The 25,026-nt window shown below is 42.0% G+C and overlaps 1 protein-coding gene across 2 annotated transcripts in view; it reads left to right on the top strand.

Moving 5' to 3' along the window:
* Positions 1–22,350, top strand: part of BPNT1 (3'(2'), 5'-bisphosphate nucleotidase 1) — a 178,902-nt gene extending 156,552 nt beyond the window's left edge. For both annotated transcript variants that reach the window (XM_082249466.1, XM_082249465.1), the window contains exons 4-9: positions 2,497–2,604; positions 10,325–10,373; positions 10,545–10,636; positions 14,724–14,921; positions 15,981–16,086; positions 21,987–22,350. In XM_082249466.1, coding sequence (XP_082105592.1) covers positions 2,497–2,604; positions 10,325–10,373; positions 10,545–10,636; positions 14,724–14,921; positions 15,981–16,086; positions 21,987–22,135 — 702 coding nt within the window. In that variant the 3' untranslated portion in view covers positions 22,136–22,350. The remainder of the gene's footprint in view (positions 1–2,496; positions 2,605–10,324; positions 10,374–10,544; positions 10,637–14,723; positions 14,922–15,980; positions 16,087–21,986) is intronic.
* The last annotated feature ends 2,676 nt before the right edge of the window (positions 22,351–25,026 follow it).

A 25,026-nucleotide genomic window follows, 5' to 3' on the forward strand; every position in this document is an offset into this window, starting at 1 on the left:
CAGGCTCCTGCTGTTTAGCAGATGGTCATCCCTCCGAATTTGCATGCGGATGCTGGGCCTGATGATGTATCTGCAAAGGGAGATTCTGGCCAAATGGGACAAGACTCCGCAGTCTCTAGACAATCAGATCCGGCTGAGTCGGGGAACAAAGGAGTTCCTGATATGGTGGCTTAGCTCTCCAGTGCTTTAGCTGGGCAAACCCTTCCTCCCCTTGTATTGAACATTGGTCACCATGGATGCCAGCCGGTCCGGCTGGGGAGGCGTCCTCAGCAAAAATTCTGCTCAGGGGATCTGGACGCTGGAAAAGTCCAGACTACCGATCAATGTCTTGGAACTCTGAGCAATCAGACTGTGCCTGGACCATTGTACAGATCATCTTCAGGGATGTCCAGTGTGCATTAAATCGGACAATGCCACGCCCGTGGCTTATGTCAATCACCAAGGGGGCACAAAAAGTGTCCTGGTGGCTCTGGAGGTAGCCGACATTCTAAGATGGGCAGAACAGTTGGTTCCAGCCCTCTTCAGCTCAACAGAAAGGGTGCAGAGGTTTGTGGCTCGGTCAAGGGATCCTCTGGTGACTCCACAGATGCGCTGGGGTCAGTATTGTCTGATTTACGCCTTTCTTCCCTCTCAAGCTTCTGCCAAGAATTCTACGCAGGATCAAGGCAAAAGGGATTCTGGTCATCTTAGTGGCTCTGGACTGGCCTCGCCGGGCTTGGTACGCTGATCTGGTGCGGCTAGTCGCTGACATTCCTTGGAAGCTTCCTCTCAGGGAGGATCTGCTGTCCCAAGGACCAATCTTCCATCCTGCTTTACAGTCGCTGGCTTTGACGGCTTGGCTGTTGAACCCCGGGTGCTGATGGATAGAGGTTTATCTGAGTTGGTGATTTCAACGCTGTTAAAAACTAGGAAATCTACTTCTAGGAAGATCTACCATCATACCTGGAAAATGTACATTGCGTGGTGTGAGTCTCTTGAGTTTCGTCCTCGCTCCTTCTTTGTGACTCAGGTCTTAACCTTCCTTCAACGGGGGGTTGAACAAAAATTGGCCTTGAGTACCATCAAGGGCCAGGTTTCGGCTTTGGCAGTCTTCTTCCAACCACCCTTGGCCACACACTCCCTGGCGGCCACCTGGTTGTCAAGGCATACTTTCACAAAGTTCTATAAAGTGGATGTGTTGCAATCTGTGGATGCTTCTTTTGGCCGCAAGGTTTTGCAGGCTGCTGTTTAGAGGACCTGATCCTCTTTGACGGTGTGTTGTTTTTTTTCAGGTGGGCTCCAATTGTTTTTGGTTGAGCTCCTGTTGCCTTGTTGGCTACGGTTTAGCATTGGGAATTTTTTTGCTGTTCCCACCCCTCATGTGTAACACTGCTTTGGACGCCCCAAAGGTCATGAAGATCAGGAACTATGTCCATCAATGAACGGAGGAGAAAATGGGATTTTAGACTTACCGTAAAATCAATTTCTCTGATGCTCATTTACAGACAAAGCACCCACCCCTATGTGGAGTTGTAATTCTTCTGACACTGCTTGTAACAAAACTGAGTAACTATAGCAGAGAGAGGGAGTATACCCCCTAGGACAGCCCATAGGCATAGCCAGATTCTTTTCTGCCTAGTGTTCTACTCCTGTAGGGAACAGTATAACCCTATGGTCATGAATATCAGGAGCTGTGTCCGTCAATGAACATCAGAGAAAGGGATTTTACGGTAAGTCAAAAATCCCATTTTTTTTTTTTTCTCGGTTTTGTTATAAAATTTTGCACATAAGTAATTTTTCTTCTTCACTAATGTGCGCTGATGGGGCTGCACTGAAGGACACTGACGAGGCTACACTGAAATGCTGCACTGATGGCCACTGATTGGCACTGCACTGATTATTAGGGCATTGATGATCGGATATTGGCTTTCCTTTCCTCCGATAGAGACAGCGCTTTGTACATGTGATCAGCTGTGTCCAATCAAAGTCATTGGCTCTTTACCCTAATTGGCGATGCGTTGTGTCCGAGGGACACAGTTAACCACTGAACACCGCCATCCGGGGGCACGCAGTGCTGCAAGAATGGGAGGACCTCATATGACCTCTTACCAGAACAACAGCAGTCCTGCCTAGCCGTCATTGTACTATATTGGCCTGGCGGGAGCCGGTTAAAAATCTGGGTTGCTGTACAGGCTTCAGTTTACTAGCCAAGTGCAAGCACATGTTGAAAAATTTTGGATAGTGCAAAATTAGTTTCAACTGTACATAGAAACCAATCGGCTTCCACGTTCTTTTTGTCAAAGTTTAATTGAGCAAGTTAAAGTTAGAAGCTGATTGACTACCATGTATAGCTGCACCAGATTTTGCACTCTCTAGTTTTAGTAAATCAACCCCTAAGTTTCTGTGTGACCTACAATACATGAGAAAAAAAACTCATTGCCACACAATCACTCATCCTTTACAAATATCTGTATATAATTCAGTAATCTTTGTTGATAAATCACCCTGTTTTCACAGGACTTGCCCCCTACCGATACCGAAGAGTCACTGATTGAAACCGGGGAATTTGCAGAAATTCTGAAGACCAAATTCCCAGCTCAGTACAGCAACATTAAAGAGGAAGAGGTAAGCACAAGCTTAAGCCTGAATATATTATATATGTGTCTTGGGCAGTTATAGGTTTTTTTTTTTTTTTTTTTTTACTGGCAGTGACCTGGGCAATGCATCTGCTTTATTTCTTTGTGGATTATATTAACTGCTTGCCGACCAGCCGCCGTAGTTTTTCTGCGGCAGGTCGGCTCTGTCCCGCGAAACGACGTCCCTGTATGTCGCTTCGTGGGACCGCTAGTGGGGGCACGCGCTGATTGGCCACAGGGGGAGCCAGTCAGCGGGTCCGGCGGCCGCGATGTTCGCCGGGCACCCGCGATTGCTCTCTGTGGAGACAGATTGACAAAACAGACCACTGCTCTGTCAGTGATGAACACAGGGATCCTGTGTTCCTCCAATTTAGGAACACAGGTCTCTATGTTCATTCAGCAAGCCCATCCCCCACACAGGTAGAAAGCACCCCCTAAGGACACATTTAACCCTTTGATCGCCCTTGGTGTTAACCCCTTCCCTGCCAGTGTCATTAGTACAGTAACTGTGTATATTTTTAGCACTGATTACTTTAGTAATGTCACTGTTCTTCCCCAAAAGTGTCAAAAATATCAGTTAGGTGTCTGATCTGTCCGCCGCAATGTCGCAGTCCCGCTGCTGATCGCTGCAATTACTAGTGAAAAAAAAAAAAATGACATAAATCTTTCCCCTAGTTTGTAGATGCGATAACGTATGCGTTATCAAATAGTATTTGGCCTAAAACGATGAAAAATTTTGATTTTTAAATTTTGTTTTTTATTGGGAATGTTTTTATATATTTTTTTTTTTTCAGAAATGTCGCTTTTTGTTGTTTATAGCGCAAATTGTAAAAATTGTAGTGGGGATAAAAAAAGGACATTAACTTTATTTGGGTACAGCGTCGCACGATCGCGCAGTTGACGGTTAAAGTAACGCAGTGCCGTATCGCAAAAAATGGCCTGGTCATTAAGGGGGTAAAACCTTCCAGTCCAGAAGTGGTTCATTTCATTATAGAGAAAATGTATGCACTTCTGATATTGAAAGCCAGATAACCTATGCTTTAAAAAAAATGGAAAGAAATTACCCCAAACCATTGTAGTTTCTCTTTAATTGTACAGTATGTACTGCAGTAGCATTTCTTGACATGTGGAACATTTTGATAGTGGTTTACTTTTTTTTTTTTTTTTTTTATTATTATTATTCAGCCACATATAATAATGTGCTTTTGTAGCACCCCCCTCCCAACCTCCAGAGGCCTGGTGGTGACCCCCAGAGACAGGGAGGGCGGACATTCCTCCTCCGGGTGCAGGTTACTGGGCACAGTGGGTGGTGTAAAAGGTAGAAAGATGAGCGCCATTCTTGTTTATGCTTGAACTGGGAGAAAGGGGTAGGGTACAGGACACCCTTAGGCTCCATGTACACGGGACGTTGTAAATGGCCGTTTAGGAGCAGTTGGGCGTTTTTTTTTAGAAGCCCCTGAACCCATCTACATTTTATCTTATCTGTCCATGTACACAGGGTCGTTTACAGTCATTTGCAGGCAGTTGAGTTCAGGGACGTTTTTGGAACGCAATTATTTGCGTTCGAACGTGTGTTTCCCGGCGTTTGAAATGCTGAAACGCGGCCGAACGCGACCAAACGTGATCGAACGTGATGAACATACGTTCAGCCATGTTTTACGTTTTTTTTCTTCCATTCAAAATCAGTGGTTCCCTATGGGAGCCTATTGATTTGAATGGAAGTCGCACCGCAAGTCGGATCAGGATGATCCGACTTGTGGCGTGACTTGCCCTGTGAGAATCTTGAGGGGGAACTCCACGCCAAAAAATGGGAAAAAAACGGCGTGGGGGTCCCCCCCAAGTTCCAAACCTGATCCGACTTGCGGTGCGACTTCTAATCAAATCAATAGGCTCCCATAGGGAACCATTTTGACGTGACTGAACTGATGAACTGAAAGGACCGTATGTGTGAAAGGAGCCTTACACTTTCCCAGGCTCTCCATGGTTTCCCCGGTCCATGCAAGAGTAACCTCTGGTACTTCATCTCAGGTCTCCATCCTTTCCTTCATGCTTCCAGTTAGTGAGCAGGCTCTCCCTTGCAGAGCCTTGAGCACATGGCTAGGCCTCAGGTCTTAGGGCTACCCTGCAGCAGCTATTCCGAAAAGGACACAAATCACCTGACTTCCTCCAAATACCTTCTCCCAGCATGCTCAGTGACCAGTATGATTGGCTGAGAAAAGTATACATATCCTTAACCTAGACTCACTGTAATTCATCACATCAATGCCAAAAGTAACAGTGCCAACTATTGACAAAAGGAAGAAACCACAGCTAAACCAGGCTTGGGAGGAAAATTCAGATCCGGTTCACACTACCGCAACCAGAAAGTCGCCCCATGAAGGAGCGAATTTTTAGCGTGACTTTGAAGAGACTTTGAAGAGACTTAAATGATAGGCGACTTGTGGGGAATGCCTGGCTAATCTTTTCTTCCTGGAAAGTCTGATCACAGTCGCTTGAAAATAGATAAGGATCCGACTTCGAGGCGACTCCCAGTATGTGCACAAGTCGGATAGAGGTCGCCTTGAAGTAGTACAGGAACCTTTTCTAAAAATCGGAGTGACTTCAGTAGTGCATATTAAGACGGCTCTCATTCATTTACATTGAATTTGTAATGACAAGAGACTTGGGGCGACTTGAGGGCACACAAGTCGCGTCCCAAGTTGGAGTAGTGTGAACCGGGTCTTAATGATCACAAAGACTATAAATTAGCCAGGCTAGCTACTACCTACTAGCACAGCTAAATTTATTAGCAGCCCTGTTTAGGACAAGGCTGCTACATTTTAAAAGCATTCAAACATTAAAACATTGCATGTTTTCTCACCTAGGGGACACAGGCTACATGCTGAATGTTTTTAACTTCCATCCTGGCTTTTGTTTTGTGCTCCTAGCATCTCTAGCTACAGTAAATCCCATTGATTGTCAGAGACCTCCTCCTCCATCCTCATACATCCCGTACAGCAGGCGGGACGAGCCAGCGGGCAGGTGAGTGGGCAGGGGACTGTGCTACTGAGCACTGAGAGCCTCAGACTGACAGCTGCAGCATGGTGTGGCCGTTTGGCACGCATCGGACAGGGGGATTAGTGTAGTCCAGTACCGGAAATTGTTCTGATACTGGGATCCACTGCGGGACTCAGCCCACATTTGCTGCGATTCTCTTGAAATCCTGGGACGGTCCAGGTGAATCAGGGACAGTTGGGAGTTGTGCAGTACCTTTTCATTAATGTTCCCAGATTCTAAGTTTGCCCCACTATAGCCTCAGAGAGGGAGATATTCTCAGAGCGTCCCATCATTATTAAAAAAACATCCTAAATCTAGATGCTTTATCTATTTTTTGTAAATCTCAGATAAAATGTAAACTTGGCGGTGGTGTGCAGGAGGGGGGTTAGAGAGTTCAATTTTGAATAAAATTGCTCTTACTGTGGAGTCAGAGTTTTACAATAGATCCTTTGTTTTTATTGCTCATATGCCATCTCCTATCTCTTGTGCCATTTTCATCAACTTCCATTGCTACAACTCCTATGCTACTCTTTGCTACAGATTTTTGTAATAGAACACTTTTTGGAGTTTCCATAAAACGTAAGCATCTATTGCTGCAAAATCTTTCATCTGACTTGATCAGATGTGTGCATCCCAGGAGAAATTATTCAAAACTCAGAGGTAACCCATATTTTAAATATTTTAGTTATACAGTAAATGTATAAAACATTTTGAAAAAAAAAAAAGCTTATAGTAACTTGCGCTTTTAATACACACTTGAGATATACTGTATATGTTGTCATTAAGATGGGTTTGTGTTGATGTGATACAGAGTAGCCAAGTCCAATACAACCTGCAAAATGATATATAATACCTGCTTATTGATCAGTAAAAATCAGTACTTTAAATGATAAATCAGTTGTTTGGATGTCATGTGACCAGGGCTGCCGCTAGAAATCCTGGGGCCCCATACAGCCTACCTGACAGGGCCCCCCCCCCCTTCCACCGAAAAATATCAAAATTATATTCTCACCCCCTCCCCCAATCACTCTTCCTAGCAGAAATCTCTCCCAATCACCCCTCACAGCGCAACCCCCCAAATCCCTCCACAAATTCACAACCCCATCCTCGTACAGAGTGCAGGGGTCAGGCATACGTTCAGGAGAATGCTAGATACAGAATGCAGGGTTCTGGAGTGCATTATGCACAGGGTTCAGGAGAGTGCTAGATAGGCACCAAGATTTCCCATAGATGCAAATGTTAGACCGGGAGCAGTGCCATACCAAGTTGACCAAGATTCTCTATTGAGGCCAATGTTAAAAATCGGGAGTAGTGCCATACCAAGGTGTCCATAGTAGCGAATGTATGTAAATGCCTCTGTACTGCACCTCTTCCCAGCTGCTACAACCTCTGCAACACACACACCTCCTCTGCCCATATCTTCCCCAAAAGCCCCCCATCTTCCACATGATTACCTTTCTAAAATACCTTTCTGTTGCTGGCTGCCATATCTTCCTTCTCCTTCTTACCTATGCACGCGTTGCTTGACACAGGGGGTGGGTCTGAGTAGCAGTCCCACCCATTACCGACATCACAGCATGAATTTGACAGGTGCGGTCTCTCATTGTGGCTGCATAGTGCACACCCAGCTGGTTTGTTAGCCAATCCCTGGCTGTTCTAAATGTTCCCACTGCTACAGGTCCTTCTGAGCTAGAAGGTAACCTTTATCACCAGAATTATGCCGGCCAAAGCCTCTGTACAGCGGGACAGCCCTGCCCAGGTTGGGAGGTATGCTGTCATCCTACCAATCTTCCTGCTCTCCGGGCCCCCCTATGTGCCGGGGCCCCATACAGGAGTACTGGCTGTACCCCCCTGATGGCGGCCCGGCATGTGACCTAATAGTGTAGAAATCAATGCACTAATTTCTTAAAATTTAGTCATGAAGAGTCAAAGAGTAAAATTTATTAGTAGAGTAAAAGCATACAATCGATATAAATGTATAGCCATAAGTATAGTTACAAAACATGTACAGCATGTAGAAAACAATTGACAAAATAGCAGCAAATTGCGCATGATGACAGCATTGCAGCATCCGTGTAGCATAGTATTGGGTATATCTTGTATTGTAAACTCTACGCGTTTCGTGGGTCTAATATGCCCACTCATCAGGAGTATATAAGTAGGTCTGTCTAAAAGTAAATAATAAAAAATAAAATATCAATATTTGCTGTGCGTTTATATTGGCCAACAACTGTGAAGTTTCAACAAATGTATGACCCAAGTGGGGAAACAACACTTACATTGGGCCAAATCAGATTGAGAAATGCTGCCATGAGGTGGGGTGCCAACGTCTGATCCGGGAGCTGAAGAGACAAGAGTACCCACAAGAAAATGGGGAGCCGGGCAAGGAAACATGAGTGATGGAAAATGTGATATGACACTGGCTGAAAAATGCAAGAAATAGTATATCAAAGTATTAGAGTATGGGCTGTATCACATAGTGAAACATAAAAGTATTCAATGTACAAGGTATGTTCCAGCAGAAACAGTGTCAACATTAGAGAAGGAGAAAAAAAAAAAAAAAAAACCAGTGTTATGAAACCATATGAGCTCATCTTCCTCACTTTATTTTATTCATCACAGCTTTCTCATCACTATTCCTGGTCATTGGTTACACTGTGATCAGCACTTTTTCTGGGGATCTGCATTTTTCTTCGGTGCTTTCTTTCGTTTTTTTTTTTTTGTTTTTTTTTTTTTTTTTTTCTCCTTCTCTAATGTTGACACTGTTTCTGCTGGAACATACCTTGTACATTGAATACTTTTATGTTTCACTATGTGATACAGCCCATACTCTAATACTTTGATATACTATTTCTTGCATTTTTCAGCCAGTGTCATATCACATTTTCCATCACTCATGTTTCCTTGCCCGGCTCCCCATTTTCTTGTGGGTACTCTTGTCTCTTCAGCTCCCGGATCAGACGTTGGCACCCCACCTCATGGCAGCATTTCTCAATCTGATTTGGCCCAATGTAAGTGTTGTTTCCCCACTTGGGTCATACATTTGTTGAAACTTCACAGTTGTTGGCCAATATAAACGCACAGCAAATATTGATATTTTATTTTTTATTATTTACTTTTAGACAGACCTACTTATATACTCCTGATGAGTGGGCATATTAGACCCACGAAACGCGTAGAGTTTACAATACAAGATATACCCAATACTATGCTACACGGATGCTGCAATGCTGTCATCATGCGCAATTTGCTGCTATTTTGTCAATTGTTTTCTACATGCTGTACATGTTTTGTAACTATACTTATGGCTATACATTTATATCGATTGTATGCTTTTACTCTACTAATAAATTTTACTCTTTGACTCTTCATGACTATTGTGGCAACCTCATATAAAGTCCCGCCTGGGCGACCGTTCTCTTGTCTTTACAAAATTTTAGGGATGGAGATGTACACAATTGCAAGTGCTAGACCAGTTTTCTTTTACCAATTTCTTAAAATAGTATGGGAGAAAACATTTAGCCTTTCTTCACTACTTAGCCAGTCAGAGAGCAGGAGCAAGCATACCAAGTGTTCTGACTGTCAGTTTGTGGCCTTATGACAACATCCGAATCTATCCACAAAGGGGAGGCTTACCTGATCCATTGAAAGCCAACTGGATTTTGTGCCTGGCCTCTTTTGTTAAAAACAACCAGTTGTTATGTTGCACAATACAATTTAAAAGCGGCTCTTGATTGCTTACAACTAACTTTTATCATATTGATCTTTCTGTCCAGAACCACCCAAGGTCCCCATCAGTTTACGCTATTTCCTGGAAATGGAGCAGATGCACCACAGACACACACACACACACACACACACACACACACACACACACACACACACACACACACACACACACACACACACACACACACACACACACACACACACACACACACACACACACACACACACACACACACACACACACACACACACACACACACACACACACACACACACACACACACACACCTTTCTCTATTCTTGGGGCCTTAATGCTCAACAGAAGTTGCTTGTGGGACGTGCATTTAAATATGCAAACTGTCACTATTTGCATCGGCTTAGGCAGACTGCACTGGGGTGGGGGGGGCAAATTGCTGCGGAATAGTATTGAGCTGACAGGCAACACCTACAGATCACTTTATATCATCTGAATTACCAGCAGGTTTTCTTTAGCCCAGGGGTGGTGGTGGAGACATTAAAGAACAGAATCCTGAGCAAAATAGGGTGCATGGAAGAAGGTACTTTTGAGGCTCGATTTACACTACTGTGATGCAATTTTGATGCTATTTTCAGTGCATTTATGTAGTGCTACTTTGCTGACATTTTTGATGTGGTTGGTATATTTTATGGAGCTCAGAAATCGCACCAAAGCAGCAAAGGAACTTTTCCAAAATGGCACCGCAGTCGCCTTAATGTAAACAGGCACCATTGAAAATAATATGATTTCCCTTGTCATGCGATTCTGTGCAATTTAAATTGCATGAGAAATCACACCATTGTGAGTCAGCACTTAGGACCAGCAACCCAGGAGTCATGCACTCCTAACATTAGTTTGAGATGACAGATTGCTTTCAATTAGTTTATCTGGGAAAATATGACTTTGTCTATTGTTTCCTGTTTTTCAGTTGGTGGTGTGGGTGGATCCCTTGGATGGCACTAAAGAATACACTGAAGGTTTGTCCGTTTTCCATTTATTGATCCAACCTTGGCATTCATAAAGCGTAAGGGTGACTACAATGAACCTTCTAATAGCAAGTGTGCTGCTCGGTTTAATCATATTCTCACTGTATTTGGTTCCCTAGAGGGCAATAAAAACAATTTTGTGTCTTTTTTGCCTGTCCCTAGGTCTTCTGGACCATGTCACTGTTCTAATTGGGATAGCATATGAAGGAAAAGCAATTGCTGGAGTGATAAATCAGCCCTACTATAATTACCAGGTAAGTGTTGCTTCGTTGAATAAAAGAAACTTAAACCTGTGCTAGTGATTCTTAATAGGTGATGCAGCTGAACACTAATATCTTTGATACCAGATATATAAAAATCTTAGGTAAACAGTGCATCGCACATATAAATGTGATTAAATTTGTATACAAAACAAAAACACACAGTGATGAGCATTAATACGTGTAAAAGTGAATCAAAGGTAAAAAGTCCAAAGTGAATCAAAAGTAAAAGATAAAAAGTCCCAAATATGATTAATTAGTTGCATGAAAAGAAATCCAGGAGTAGCCAAAGTGAGGAAAGTCCACACAGGAGGCTTACCAGAAAGCCAGTGACCCCCTTATACAGGGTGGTCAATGCTTTCTTATGTAACCAAAGGAAAACCAAACCCCAACTCATGGAAATCTCGGTGACAATATGTGTGTTATCCGATGATCAAGCAATCTCCCATTTGTTCCCAGCAGACCAGAGCGTATGCAAAAGTGTTGCTTCATTATCAGAAAATTGTCATGTAAAATGGTACCTAATAGAGTTTTTACCATTCAGCTACTGTATTTTCTGGCGTATAAGACTACTTTTGAACCTCCAAAAATGGGGGGGTCGTCTTAAACGCTGAGTATAATATCTCCAAGGTAACCTAAGTATAAGTATTTTTGGTAGATCATGCAATAGGGGGGTCGTCTTATACGCCCAGTCGTCTTATACGCCGGAAAATACGGTAATTTTTACTCATATAAACATTTGCATTTGCATTATAGACAGCTAGCAGAGAGGTGCCATATTTCATTTTAAAGGTCCAGTTCCGCATCTATAATGTGTTACAGCATGTGCTTTAATTAACATATTGTAGTAAGGCAGCCCATTCATTTTGACCTCCATTTTATTTATTTGTTGTATTTTTATTTTTTTGCGGCTTACATCGATGCATTGTGGTGTTTTGAAATGGGCAAGGTGGTAAAGTGTAAAGCCTGTGGACAGAAATTTGGGTATGGCGCTGCTCGATTTGTGATGTGCAATTAATATAATACCTTATATGACAACATATTAAAAAGTGCAAATTAATAGATGGGATGAGAAATAATGTGCAACATATACAAAAAAATTATTTTGTGCAACATATACTAAAAATGAATGTGCAAACAATTAAAGTGCAAGTGCTAAAAAAGCGTAAACAAATTCCACCAAACAATTCATTCATAAAGCATATACTATTCAAATTAATCCATACTAAAGGTGAACAATAGATCATTTACAATCCACAGCTCCCCTTTTAACACATGCAAATGGAAGTGCATGCGTTAAGCAAAGAGTAAAGTGCAATATATACCAAAAGTTATGTGCAAATAGTTGGCATAAAAGTGCATGTGCTTAAATGACTATGAACCATAATTAGTCAAAAAATAAACCCGTGCTGAAAATAAACAGTCCAGAGATTCCTTTTTTTATATATTAAGCAGTCTCCCACTCTCCTGGTTGGTATTTTTGATGATATCAGTAGAAAGCATGATCACATCCAGAGGGTAGTGGCATGCAGTGTGCCCGGTGTCCCCACTCGTGCTCCCCCCTCTGCTATTACACTTACCACATCTCTCTCCCCTTTCAACAGGGGTATCCAGGGGGGCTGAAAACCAATACATGCTACACTTTTCAGATATTTATTTGTAAAAAATGTTGAAAAACCATTTATCATTTTCCTTCCACTTCACAATTCTGTGTCAGTTTGTGTTGGTCTATCGCATAAAATCCCAATAAAATATACATTTACGTTTTTGGTTGTAACATGACAAAATGTGGAAAATGACACGACAAAGTGAGATTTGCAAAAATGCAAAATGCAGGTCCTCTTTCCAGTATGCTGCAAGTAACATTAAATCCTTACAAGTTATCTTCCTGTTGTGCTTGATTTGAAGGAGTCCTTATGGGGAAAAAAAAAAGGTAGGTTGAGCAGGAGGCAGGCTTGTATCCACTATCTTGTGTCTTGTTTTTGGTGTACTACAGCAGTCGCTGGGATAGAAAGTCAGTCTGAAAGTTTAACCACTTGCCGACCGCCGCACGACTATCTACGTCGGCGGTCAGCCCCTCACAGGCAAACTAACGTAGGGCTACGTTGCTTGCTTGTGAGGGTCTAGGGAGCGAGCGCGCGCCGCCGGAGGCGCGCTCCCGCGTGGTCACGGACCCCCCCCCCCCCCCGCGCGTGTGACCAGCGGACCCGATGTCCGCCGGCCACTCGGCGATCGGCGGGGGAGAGGGAGAATGTCAGGCAGCTTGTGTAAACAAGCGACCTGTCATTCTCCTCGCTGTAAAGACACTGATCAAACGGATCTAGTATGTAGATCCGTTGATCAGTGTCCTTACAGCTCAAGCCACAGCCAATCACAGTAGAAAGCACGCCCCTAGGGACACACACAGCCCCTCCCTCCCAAATAAAGTTAACCCCTTCACTACCAGTGTATTTTTACAGTAACAGTGCATATATATAGCAATGATTACTGTAGAAATGTCACTGGTAACCCCAAAAGTGTCACAAATGTCAGTCAAGGGTCCGATCTGTCCGCCGCAATGTCGCAGTACCGCAAAAAAAATCGCAGATCGCCGCCATTACGCGTTAAAAAAAAAAACAACAAAAATGACAAAAATCTTTCCCTTTGTTAGTAAACGCGATATCTTTTGCGCAGACCAATCAAAATACGCTTTTTGCGATTTTTTTTTTTTTTTACCAAACATAGGTAGCATAAAACAAATTGGCCGAAAATTTTAAAAAAATTTGATTTTTACATTTTTTTGGGGGGGAATTTCATATAAAAAAATGTGAAAAATATTGCTATTTTTGCAAAATTGACGCTCTTTTTTTGTTTATAGCGCGTGATCAAAAAATCGCACAGGTGATCAAATACCACCAAAAGAAAGCTCTGTTTGTGGGAAAAAAAGGACACCAAATTCGTTTAGGTACAGCGTCGCACGACCGCGCAATTGTCCGTTAAAGTCACGCAGTGCCGAATCGCAAAATACCCCCTGGTCGGAATGGGGGTAAAATCTTCCGGGGCTTAAGTGGTTAAAATGTAGGGCTCTCCCCTGCACTGCAAGGGTTAATAATACTTGTTTTTTTGCCTGGAGAACCAGGAAATAGCCCTTTTACTCACTTTATCTCCCTCTCTCCTCCCCTCATCCAGCGCTCCCCTTTTTTTTTTTTTTTTTTTTAGCTATTCCATGTTTCAGGTTCTTGTATAGCGCTGTCAATTTACGCAGCGTTTTTACATATACATTGCACATTTACATCAGTCCCTGCCCTCAAGGAGCTTACAATCTAAGGTCCCTTACTCACATTCATACATACATAGTAGGGCCAATTTTATACAGGATCCAATTAACCTACCAGCATGTCTTTGGAGTGTAGGAGGAAACTGGAGTACCCGGAGGAAACCCACGCAGGCACAGGGAGAACATGCAAACTCCAGGCAGGTAGTGTTATGGTTGGGATTCGAACCAGTGACCCTCTTGCTGCTAGGTGAAAGTGCTAACCACTACACCACTGTGCCGCCCGTATGTTGTGAGTGAACCCTCAACATCCCTAATTACAAGCAGGATTGTTGATCCTGCATTGTATATAATGAGGTTACACCTGTAACCATTGGCCGGATGTCTGCAGAGAGGTCTTCAAGGAACCAGTTGCCTGCAAGGAGGAATCTCCAGAAGATGTATAAAAAGTGTTTGGAACTGGTGCCCTGGGCAAAAACAAGTGTTTAACGGAAAATTTTAAAAATAAAAAGTTCCAATCCTTTCTGATTCTGTCTGAAGCTAGAAAATGGTTTGGCTGGAGTCCCACTTAAACCACCACACAGCTTTTTGGCTTGACATGTGATGGTGAGTTATCAGTTGTGTGCATGGTGCTAGCTCAGGCAATTCTTCTACATAGAAAAACCTTTGTTTCTCTGACTGATAAGACATACATGAAAACCATGCAGTGTGTTACATTTTTCATTTGCTGGACTCTTGTGTTTCCTATAGATTTGACTTCAGTAGCTCTTTTACATTGCTATACTATAATACTGGTTTGTTTATCTGACTGTTTTTACTGTATTACAGGCTGATGACAACACTGTGCTGGGAAGGACTATTTGGGGTGTCCTGGGTCTTGGGGCATTTGGGTTTCAGCTGAAAGAGGTCCCAGAAGGACAACACATCGTCACCACTACCCGATCTCACAGCAGCAAACTGGTGAATGACTGTATTGCCGCCATAAACCCTGATAAGGTTGTGCGTGTGGGCGGTGCAGGGAACAAGGTATTTATCCTAGATCAGTAGCTGTATAAGGCTATATTTAGAAGTAAGTCTAAACCTGCTGCTTCTCTGAAAAGTGATCTGAACACGGCGATTGACCGGCAATAAAGGGAGGTGATGTGACACCTCCTCTTTGAACCCCATTTTTGCTGAACAAAAACTCTGCAAATGTGTGCATTTCCCACGCAATACATAAAGTTTATGGTGCAAAGCAGCAGTTGCCTGTGCTCAGAGTGGTGTAGTCTTTAATCCACCTTATTAGGGTCTTTCCACTGTTTCTGGAGCTGTGGACCTGATAACCCAGGGCCAGGAGGAATGCTACGGCCTTGCTGCCCCTTACACGACCAGGGAAGTCTGGGAACACTGTAAACAACAAACAAACACAGGGTCGCACAGGCCTAGTGCATTATCCTTTGGATGGTTTAATTAAAAGTATAAAGATTAAAAATACTCACAAACGAGTTCTTGTTAAAAGCATATCACATAAGGAACGCAGTCCTCAGTAAAGGGATCCGAGGGTGAGTTGTCCCTTGGATTCGTGAAGACTAACGCGTTTCGAGGCTTAGCCTCTTCCCCAGAGCCTCACGGTTGTGTGCCTTTTATGGGGCTTCCCCACTTGCTTCAATAGGTAGCGTTCAGTGGGCTTGTGTCACCTGCCAATCACATTATGTTGGATACTTTTTCCTGCAGGTGCTTATGTAAACCTAGCCCAAAACAGCTTTTATACCAGTCAGACTTTGTTAAAAAAGCAGTGCAATGATGAAAACCATTTGTAAATATAGCAACCAATCAAAACAATTTCTCAGCTGATACTACTACAATAATCTGAAATCTAATTGGCTTCTACGCGATAATATGATAAAGCTTGTATGAAAGAGTGTCATTATACACGTGTGCCTCAGGAAATGTAATCTCTGATTATGGTTGTATGCAAAGGATGGGACAGGAAGAAAAGTCCTATAGGGAAACAGAAATGTGGCTATGCTTTTTTTTTCCCAGTTTTTATAAATAATTCCCAACTCTATTGCATTGGACTAACCTATAAGTTGTATTCCTTTTCAGATCATTCAGTTAATTGAAGGGCAGGCTTCAGCCTACGTATTTGCCAGTCCTGGATGTAAGAAATGGGACACATGTGCTCCTGAAGCTATCCTGCATGCAGTTGGAGGTGAGCAACCCTGAATGCAGTACTGATCTCCCTCTCTTCTGCTTAGAAGTTTACTGTCATGTTAGCCACACACATTAGTAGTTTTCTGTCAAGTTGAACCAGGTTTTAGTCATAAGAACAAGGCTATTTACCACCCCCCTTGTATTGTGAACTGTTGAGGGTAGGTTCCCTAGTTCAATCACATTCTGTTTTTTTAATTGAAAGCTGCTTGAAAATTTGTTGAAATTGCACAAAATTGATGTGTGTATGACCAACATAGAAATGAAGTGACAAGTGTAAATGATAATATGCAAAGTACGCTATCCCCTGGTACACAGTAGGTTATCCTCTTATATTTAATCTAACCATAGTAAACTGAAATTTACAGCAATGCTTTGATGGGTTTTTATACATTTTGGTATCATGGTGTTGGCATTCTGCATTAGTGACCAGTTGCTTATATTGCAGACCTAGCTCCCTATACCAAATTACTTATGTGAGCCCCCAGAAATCCTACACATTCTAAATCAGGGCCTTAAGTATGCGCCAAAAAGATCTAGTAATAAATGTAATGTTTTCACAGAGACACATAAATATATTAGAAAGTTAAATTTGAAAAAATACTTTCTTAATATTCCTATTACCTCTGTTAGTAATTCAGGTGTAATTTGTGGTATGATTGATAGTGGTCTTCAAAATAAGTCTACATTAAACCCACCCTAAGTAATAATCATTATGTGGAAGTCTTTATACAATTAGTCCTTAAGGATTCAGAACTTCTTAAACCTAAAAAGATCAGAAAAATAGACATATAAAAGGAGTGGAGAGTTTAGAGAGTAGAAATGACATTATAATAAGACCACTGGATAAGGGTGGAGAAGTAATGATCTTAGATATGGAGTTTTACCACCAACAGTTGATGGGCATGCTAACAGATCTGGATACTTATGTTAAGTTACCCAAGGACCCCACTATAAGATGTAAAGTCGAACTGAAGTCCTTGAAAGACTTCGGGTTTAGGGCCCATGTCCTATCAAAGAAGGAAAAGAGATATCTAGTACCAGGTACATGTAGAATCCCAATTATTTATACACTCACCAAGATACATAAAAATGATCAATATCCGTGAACGCGACCTATGGTTAAGGGTATAGGGTTGGTTACAGCCAGATTGGAAGAATATTTGGATACATTTCTCCAGCCCAATGTTATTACCAAGGCATTTTTGAAGGATACAAAGGATTTTTTGTGTTCCATCAATGATATTAGGATCAATGAAGATGCACCCATATTTTTGGTCACGGCAGATGTGTCTTCATTGTATGCTATCGTTCAACATGATGATGCAATACTCTCATTAAATTGGGCAAGTAGGAGGGATGATATCCCTCATTCCCAAAATGTGTTTCTACAGAAAGCCCTGGACTTTTGTTTATCCCATAATTATTTCTGGTATCAGGGTGCATTCTATAGCCAAAGAAATTGGTGTTGCGATGGGGGCTAAATTTGCCCCTAGCCTAGCTAATCTATCTATATGGCAGAATGGAAAGGTAAGTTTGTATTTAATACATTTAGATCTGAGTTAAAATATTACAAACGCTTCATTGATGATATTATATTCATCTGGAAGGGGGGCTCTGAGGTGATTTATGGATCATTTGAATAACCATAAAAATAAGATAAAATTTGATTACCGGTACCAGTGGCATTGTGATGCAATACACTTTTTGGATGTAATAACCTTTAGGCAGGATGCGAGATTGGCCACAAAAGTATATTTTCGACTATTATAGTTTTTTTACCGCTGATACCGATATTTTGGTCATCAGACATCGGTATTGGCCGATATTTTCAGACATTTAAAAAAAATATATATTTATTTTTTAATGCAGAATGCCAACACTATGATGCCAAAAATTATAGAAACCCATCAAAGCATTGCTGTAGATTTCAGTTTACTATGGTTAGATTGAATATAAGAGGATTACCTACTGTGTACCAGGGGATAGTGTACTTTGCATATTATCATTTACACGTGTCGCTACATTTCTATATTGGTCATACACACATCAATTTTAAGCAATTTCAACCAATTTTTGAATTGCGCTACTGGTGATACACATATATGTGTTGTTTCATATGTTTGTTTTTCACTCATTTTTTTTCATGTACTATTATCTGATTGTAACCTCAGCTGCAGCAAAGTACTTTATTAAAGCATTTAAAGCAGGCCTCTATCCAGTGTCAGTCAGCCCACTTTCTCTGTCTAGACTGTCATGTACATACTTTAAAGTGGACAGTAAAGGAAAAACCAAGGCTTGCTTAATTCATAAGGGCCTCTACCTTATTGTAATCAGCATCATTAATATAAAAAAAAAAACATGCATTGAAAAATGTAAATATGCTTACCCTGCCTCGGGTTCTGTACTTGTGAATGATATTGCCATTCTATGGATGAGATCTTGGGGATGCTAAGTACCTAGAATCTCATGAGATTGGTCCCCGGCATAGCACAGTGTAGTTCAGTGCTTCTAGTGAAATTTTGGGCTTTCGCCCTTATTCACCCTCACTTTTGCACTGCAGATGGACGCCCAAGAGTAAGGTAAGTATATTTTATAAACTTTTCTTTCTCTACAGATATTTCTTTAGTACATTCATGCTCTTATTTACTATGGGGGGGGGGGGCGTTTTTTATTTTGGTTGTCTAGACCTCCTATCTAAATAAAATCTGGCCATAGATTTAAAAAATTTCTTTCCTTCAATCAAGGATTACTCAAATAAAATAGCACAGTTGGAGGGATTTCCTTCCACTGCGCTATTGTATTCTGGCAGCAGAGGGTTTCCTCGCTGTCAGAGTACAATGATCACTGCTGGTTGCTATAGCTTTCGGCAGTGATCATAAAAAAAAAAAAAAAACCCTGACAGGCTGGTTGTACTGGAGTTGCTCAATAGATCAATTCAACCAGCCTGCCCATAGATGGATGGAAATCCAGCCGCTTCCTGCTGAACTGGCCATATTTCAATCTGTCTGTGGCTGGTTTAAGATGTTTTAAACTGGTTTCAATAAAATATGTACAATTTTTCCTGAATGAAAACCATAGTCAAAGTTAAAATTTTGTTTATTCAAAAACATTTTTACCCTGCTTTTCTTATCACGCCAGTAGAAAAAATACATCAATTTGACGCAACTAACCATTAGAAAATCGAACATCCTGTAAAAGGAAACGTTAGATTAAAAATTCTATTGGTGTATGGCCATCTTATCCTCTTGGCACCGAAAGTACACAAATATGCGGCCTCTCAGCGGTTGAGCCTTGATGCCAAGAGGCCGAATTTTTGCATACTTAAAAATAAACAAACCTGTGCAGAGAGCGTGCTCGCTCCCGACACAGTTAGGGTCCTTTCACACGGCCGCTCCGCTGCTTTAGTCCGCTGTGGGACTTTTTTTTTTTTTTTCACGGAGGGGATGACATTTGTGTCATCCGCTCCGTGTGCCCGCATATCATCCCATCCGTTTGCGGATAATATGCGGACCTAATGTAAGTATATGGCATTGCGGATGTCAGCGGATGACACCGCTGACATCCGATTTTTCCTTCCTTTCCGTTTTTTACACGGATGAAAAAATAGGGTTCTGTTCCATTCGAAAAAACGGAACAGAACTGAAAGGAGGAAAATCGGATGTCAGCGGATGGTATTCCGCTGACATCCGCAGTGCCATTCACTTACATTATGTCCGCAAATCATCCGCAAAAAAATAGGATGATTTGCGGACACACGGAGCGTTCGTGTGAAAGGACCCTTACTGGCACCTGATGGAAAGCTCCCGATCTCCACTTGCGACCGGGAGCTTTTTAAACATGTGCCGCTCTGTCAGCCAATCGTAGTGGTCACCTGATCATAAACCCCACTCTGCCTCCCGAGTCCTTTAAGGGGTTTCTGATGCCGGAAGGCGGGGCAGGGTTTATGATCATTTGAACACTGTGATTGGCTGTCAGAACAGTCACATGATCAGAATGTTCCCATTCGCAAATAGCCAGCGTTAGGGGTTAACATTGTTTGTCTTAAGCTGGCCTTACATTCATCAGGTGTATGGGGGAATACTCCCCGTTACGCTATTGTATTCTGGGAGTGAGAGACTGATCAGTACTGATCAAACAAAAATCCTGAGTCAATCACTATATCGACTCCTAACAAATGGGAAAAGGCATATATGGATTGAAATGTTTCCCTGCTAAACCGGCCAAATTTCAATCCATCTATGGGCAGCTCTACCATCTAGCGAAGAAGGAATAGCATAAAAAAGGAGCTGCACTGACTGGAGAAGAAGAAATGGGCAGGCGATAATAGCGCAAACACCCAAGCTGCTAGGATGTCACCAATTGGTCAGATAGGGTATGCCACATTGTCCTTTGTTCTCCATGATCTGAGTTTACCATTACCTATGGCTAGGACAAAATGAAACTGTTGATATTGCGAGGGACAAATATGTATATTTAGATCACCCTAAATGAGCGTTCTAGTGTCCATTTAACATTACAGGAAGAAAAAATATTTTGTATTGTTTGCATTATGGAGTTCGATTCACAGGCGCACAGATCGCTTTACTCAGTATAGGTGATTAACAGATCATTTGTTTGTTCATCAAATACCCAACTAATCTGGGGTGTTGATCGCCTTTGGGCCAAATATCATATTTCTGTGAAAAGCACATTTAAAGGACATATGTACTTAAAAAAAAAAAAAAAACATGAAGGCTGCCCCTGTGGAGCTTTGTTGTGAAAATACACAGTGCTTGGCTGTTATGTCCAAGGTTCATACTTTCTGAATGATTCAAATGAAACAACTGTGCAGATCAGGTGTGGTGACTTTACTACCTGCATGCTTGTGGGTTCTTTTTTTTTTTTTTTTATTGTCCAAGCATTCTGCAAAACAATTCAGAATACAAGATATTGGTTCTTATCTCTGTCAAGAACTCTTTTGGTAAACTCTGTGCCAAGTTCCTGGGTCTGCAAACCTGCTGTACCCATTACATTATGAGGGGTTCCCTACTTTCCTGCTGGATTTTTTTTTACATTTTGAAGAATGTAACAGGAGGATCTGGAACACATGAAGGTGGATGAGATCCCTAAAACTCCCAGGTGGACAGGAGTGGAGAATTATGGGAGGGAGATCTCAGTGTTTAGGTATCCAAGTCATAGGAAGACATGGGCTGACTCAGCCCACCAGACTCCACATATGTATTTAATATATTTTTTTGGCCTGTTTAATTAAAACAGAGTTTAAAGCGGAGTTCCACCCTAAAATTAAACTTGCCTCCATCTTCATGCCCTGGGTCACCTGAAAAACAAATGGATAATCGCAATTTTTTTTTACTTACCTGGTTTAGAAGAAAATATACTTACCTAACTTCCTCTTCCTCCCCTCGGCGGCCACGGCGATTCGTCACTTCCTGGCTTTGCAATGATTCCTGGGAGCTGAACGTCATCGCTCCCAGGAATCAATGCGTCTGCACCGGCCCCGACGTCCCTTCCGGTGCAGGCGCCGTCATACCTTGCTAAACAGCTTCTGGGCATGCCCAGAAGCTGTGCAGGGATGACGCTGCGGCACCGTAAGTGACGGTGGGGCCGGTGCAGTACATCGTGGGACCGAAGAAGACTAAAGAGGACACAGCAGAGGATCACGCTGGCTTCAAGCTGCCCACACCTGAGATGGCAGCGCTGGACAATACATTTTCAAGGTAAGTATTTCTTGTAAAAGGTAAGTGCAACCCGGGACAGATCAGAGGCTAGCCATTGTGGAATGTACTAGCCCTGACTGTCCCGGGGGTATTTTTATTAAATTAAAGTATTCCCAGGGTGGAACTCCGCTTTAAGCAATCAGTTTATCTACCAACTACACTGTTTTCATCTCTTTTACAGGCAAACTCACTGATATCCATGGGAGCCCATTTCAGTATCACAAGGATGTGAAGCATATGAACTCTGCTGGAGTTCTTGCAGCTCTTCGTAATTATGACTTTTACTTTTCTCGGGTTCCTGAGTCTGTAAAACAAGCGCTGGTCCCATGACTATGATGTACCTGGAAAACTTGGACGGAGGTGAAGATGCACTACCAATCAAAGGGTTATTCCTCCCTAAGTGACTTTATCTCACAAAACACTAATGAAGAGACCACAGACTTTGTGACCACAGCCTCAACTCTGATTAGTTTACCAAGCCATGATTTTTTTTTTTTTTTGTAAGTTTTATAAATTCTCTCAAAGGATCACTTAAATATAGTAAAAAAAATTTAAAAAAATTGTGCTGTGACTTATATTTTTGGAAATGTTGGGTCTTATGGTGAGTGAAGTAAAGATAGATAGATTGCCACTGTTTTCTTAATGTTAATTTTTTTAAATATTTGAATAAAAGAGCTCTCAAATCCACCATTAAAATTTTGCTAAAGTGACTTGATTTGCTGAAGCAGAAGAACATGTTAAAGTGGAAGTAAAGTCTAATACCTAAATCCTCCTCTGCGATCATTAATATAAGCAGAGTTTAGCCTATTGTTTCAAAATTTAAAAAACACAGTTTTTTTTATCTAAACTGTCAGTGTAGCTGGAAGTGCTCTGGGGTCTCAGCTCACAGTCTACAATGATCACTATACATTAATGCCACATGATTAAGCCTTGTAGTGTGAGTGTAATGCATGACAAGCAAAGAACAACGCTTGACAAACAGAACACATGATCCAACAATGTAGTGTGAGTGTAATGCATGACAAGCAGAGAACTCTCCATTACCCAATATTGTAGTGTTATTGCAATGCATGACAAGCAGAGAACTCCCCATGATTCCGCCTTGTAGTGTGTAACACAAAGGCTGCAATTTAATGCACTGGATTCCTCCTTGCAGAGTGTATGTCATGTGTTGGTGTATACACTGCAGTGTGTGTCATGTGTTGGTGTATACATTGCAGTGAGCATTCCAGCCTCACAATGATCTATCTCCCCCCCCCCCCCCCCAAAGGCTTGGAGGAGAGGAGCTGCTGCACAGTCTGCAGAAGGCTGGGAGGGATGGGGGCAGGGCTGGGCAGGACAGGGGCGGGTTTCTTAAAAGCTAGGCTGGATTTCTCACACAGAGATGGACAACCTTTTCAGGAAGTGCCTGAGAGTTGCAAACTCCGCTCAGGAAGCAAAGCGTTGTCGGTAAGGAACAGGAAGTAGCTGATTGACTCAGATAAGACTTTCTAAGCTACACAATCCGCAAACTTGAAAATGAATAATATCAAAGTTAAACATATTTAACATACTAATCATGAGCAAATTTTCTAATTTGACTGGAATTCCCCTTTAACTTTCAAAGTAAATCTTTACTTGACTTAGGCTGGATTCACCCCAGTGCCGCTGTGCAGCATTGGTTTAATGCATACACAATTCAAAGACGGGGCAAAACAGCCTTGCTTCCAATAGGTGTAGCTCACACCAATCTGCTGTTTTACTGTGAACTGTGATAAAATTATAAAGGTATCCTTTTATTACAGCACATCACACAGCACTGCATATCACCACAGCGTGTGGCAGAGACTTGAATGAAGTTTAATTTTATGACCAATCCTATAAAAGGAAAAAAAAGTTAAATTTCATCTGTTCTACTTAAGTCATGAAGAGAAGTGAAAATTGCCTTTGGAAGTGAACATGGTCTAGTCCAGGCATGTCCAACCTGCGGCCCAGAACCACAGGCAATGCGGCCCACTGCCCCCTGACACTTTCTTTTATTTTTTTGCTGGGGAGTAAGGAAGTCGAATCGGGGGCATGGTCACAGAGGTTTCCAACTAACTGTAGGCAGAGGCTGCCTCAGAGGGGATCATCCACTAGTTGTGTTAAATTAGTGCTGGCGGGGGGGGGGGGGGCGGCAGCGTTTTATTACTTACTGTATATACCTTAACTATAGTATATATTTTATATGCGGCTCGAGAAAATTTCTCTACACTCAATGTGGCCCAGAGAAGCCAAAAGGTTGGACACCCATGGTCTAGTCCTTTTTAGTAAAAAAAAAAAAAATATATATATATATATATACATATATATATATATATATATATATATATATATATATATACATACACACAGTATCTCACAAAAGTGAGTACACCCCTCACATTTTTGTAAATATTTTAATATATCTTTTCATGTGACAACACTGAAGAAATGCCACTTTGCTACAATGTAAAGTAGTGAGTGTACAGCTTGTATAACAGTGTAAATGTGCTGTCTCCTAAAATAAAGTCAACACACAGCCATTAATTTCTAAACTGCTGGCAACAAAAGTGAGTACATTGTTAAGTGAAAATGTCCAAATTGGGCCCAATTAGCCATTTTCCCTACCCGGTGTCATGTGAATCATTAGTGTTTCAATCTCTCATGTGTAAATGGGAAGCAGGTGTGTTAAATTTGGTGTTATCGCTCTCTCTCTCATACTGGCCATTGGAAGTTTAACATGGCATCTAATGGGAAATAACTCTCTGAGGATCTGAAAAAAAGAATGGATGCTCTATAAAAATATGGCCTAGGCTATAAGAAGATTGCCAAGACCCTGAAACTGAGCTGCAGCACAGTGGCCAAGACCATACAGCGGTTTAACAGAACAGGTTCCACTCAGAACAAGCCTTGCTATGGTCAACCAAAGAAGTTGAGTGCACATGTTCAGTGTCATATCCAGGGGAAGCCTTTGGGAAAAGATGTATGAGTACTGCCAGCATTGCTGCAGAGGTTGAAGGGGTGAGAGGTCAGCCTGTCCGTGCTCAGACCACACGCCACACACTGCATGGCTGTCGTCCCAAAAGGAAGCCTCTTCTAAAGATGATGCACAAGAAAGCCCGCAAACAGTTTACTGAAGACAAGCAGACTAAGGACATGGATTACTGGAACCATGTCCTGTGGTCTGATGAGACCAAGATAAACTTATTTGGTTCAGATAG

The sequence above is a fragment of the Pelophylax lessonae genome (genome assembly GCF_965119305.1).
Source record: "Pelophylax lessonae genome assembly, chromosome: 3".
Classification (NCBI taxonomy): Eukaryota; Metazoa; Chordata; class Amphibia; order Anura; family Ranidae; genus Pelophylax; species Pelophylax lessonae.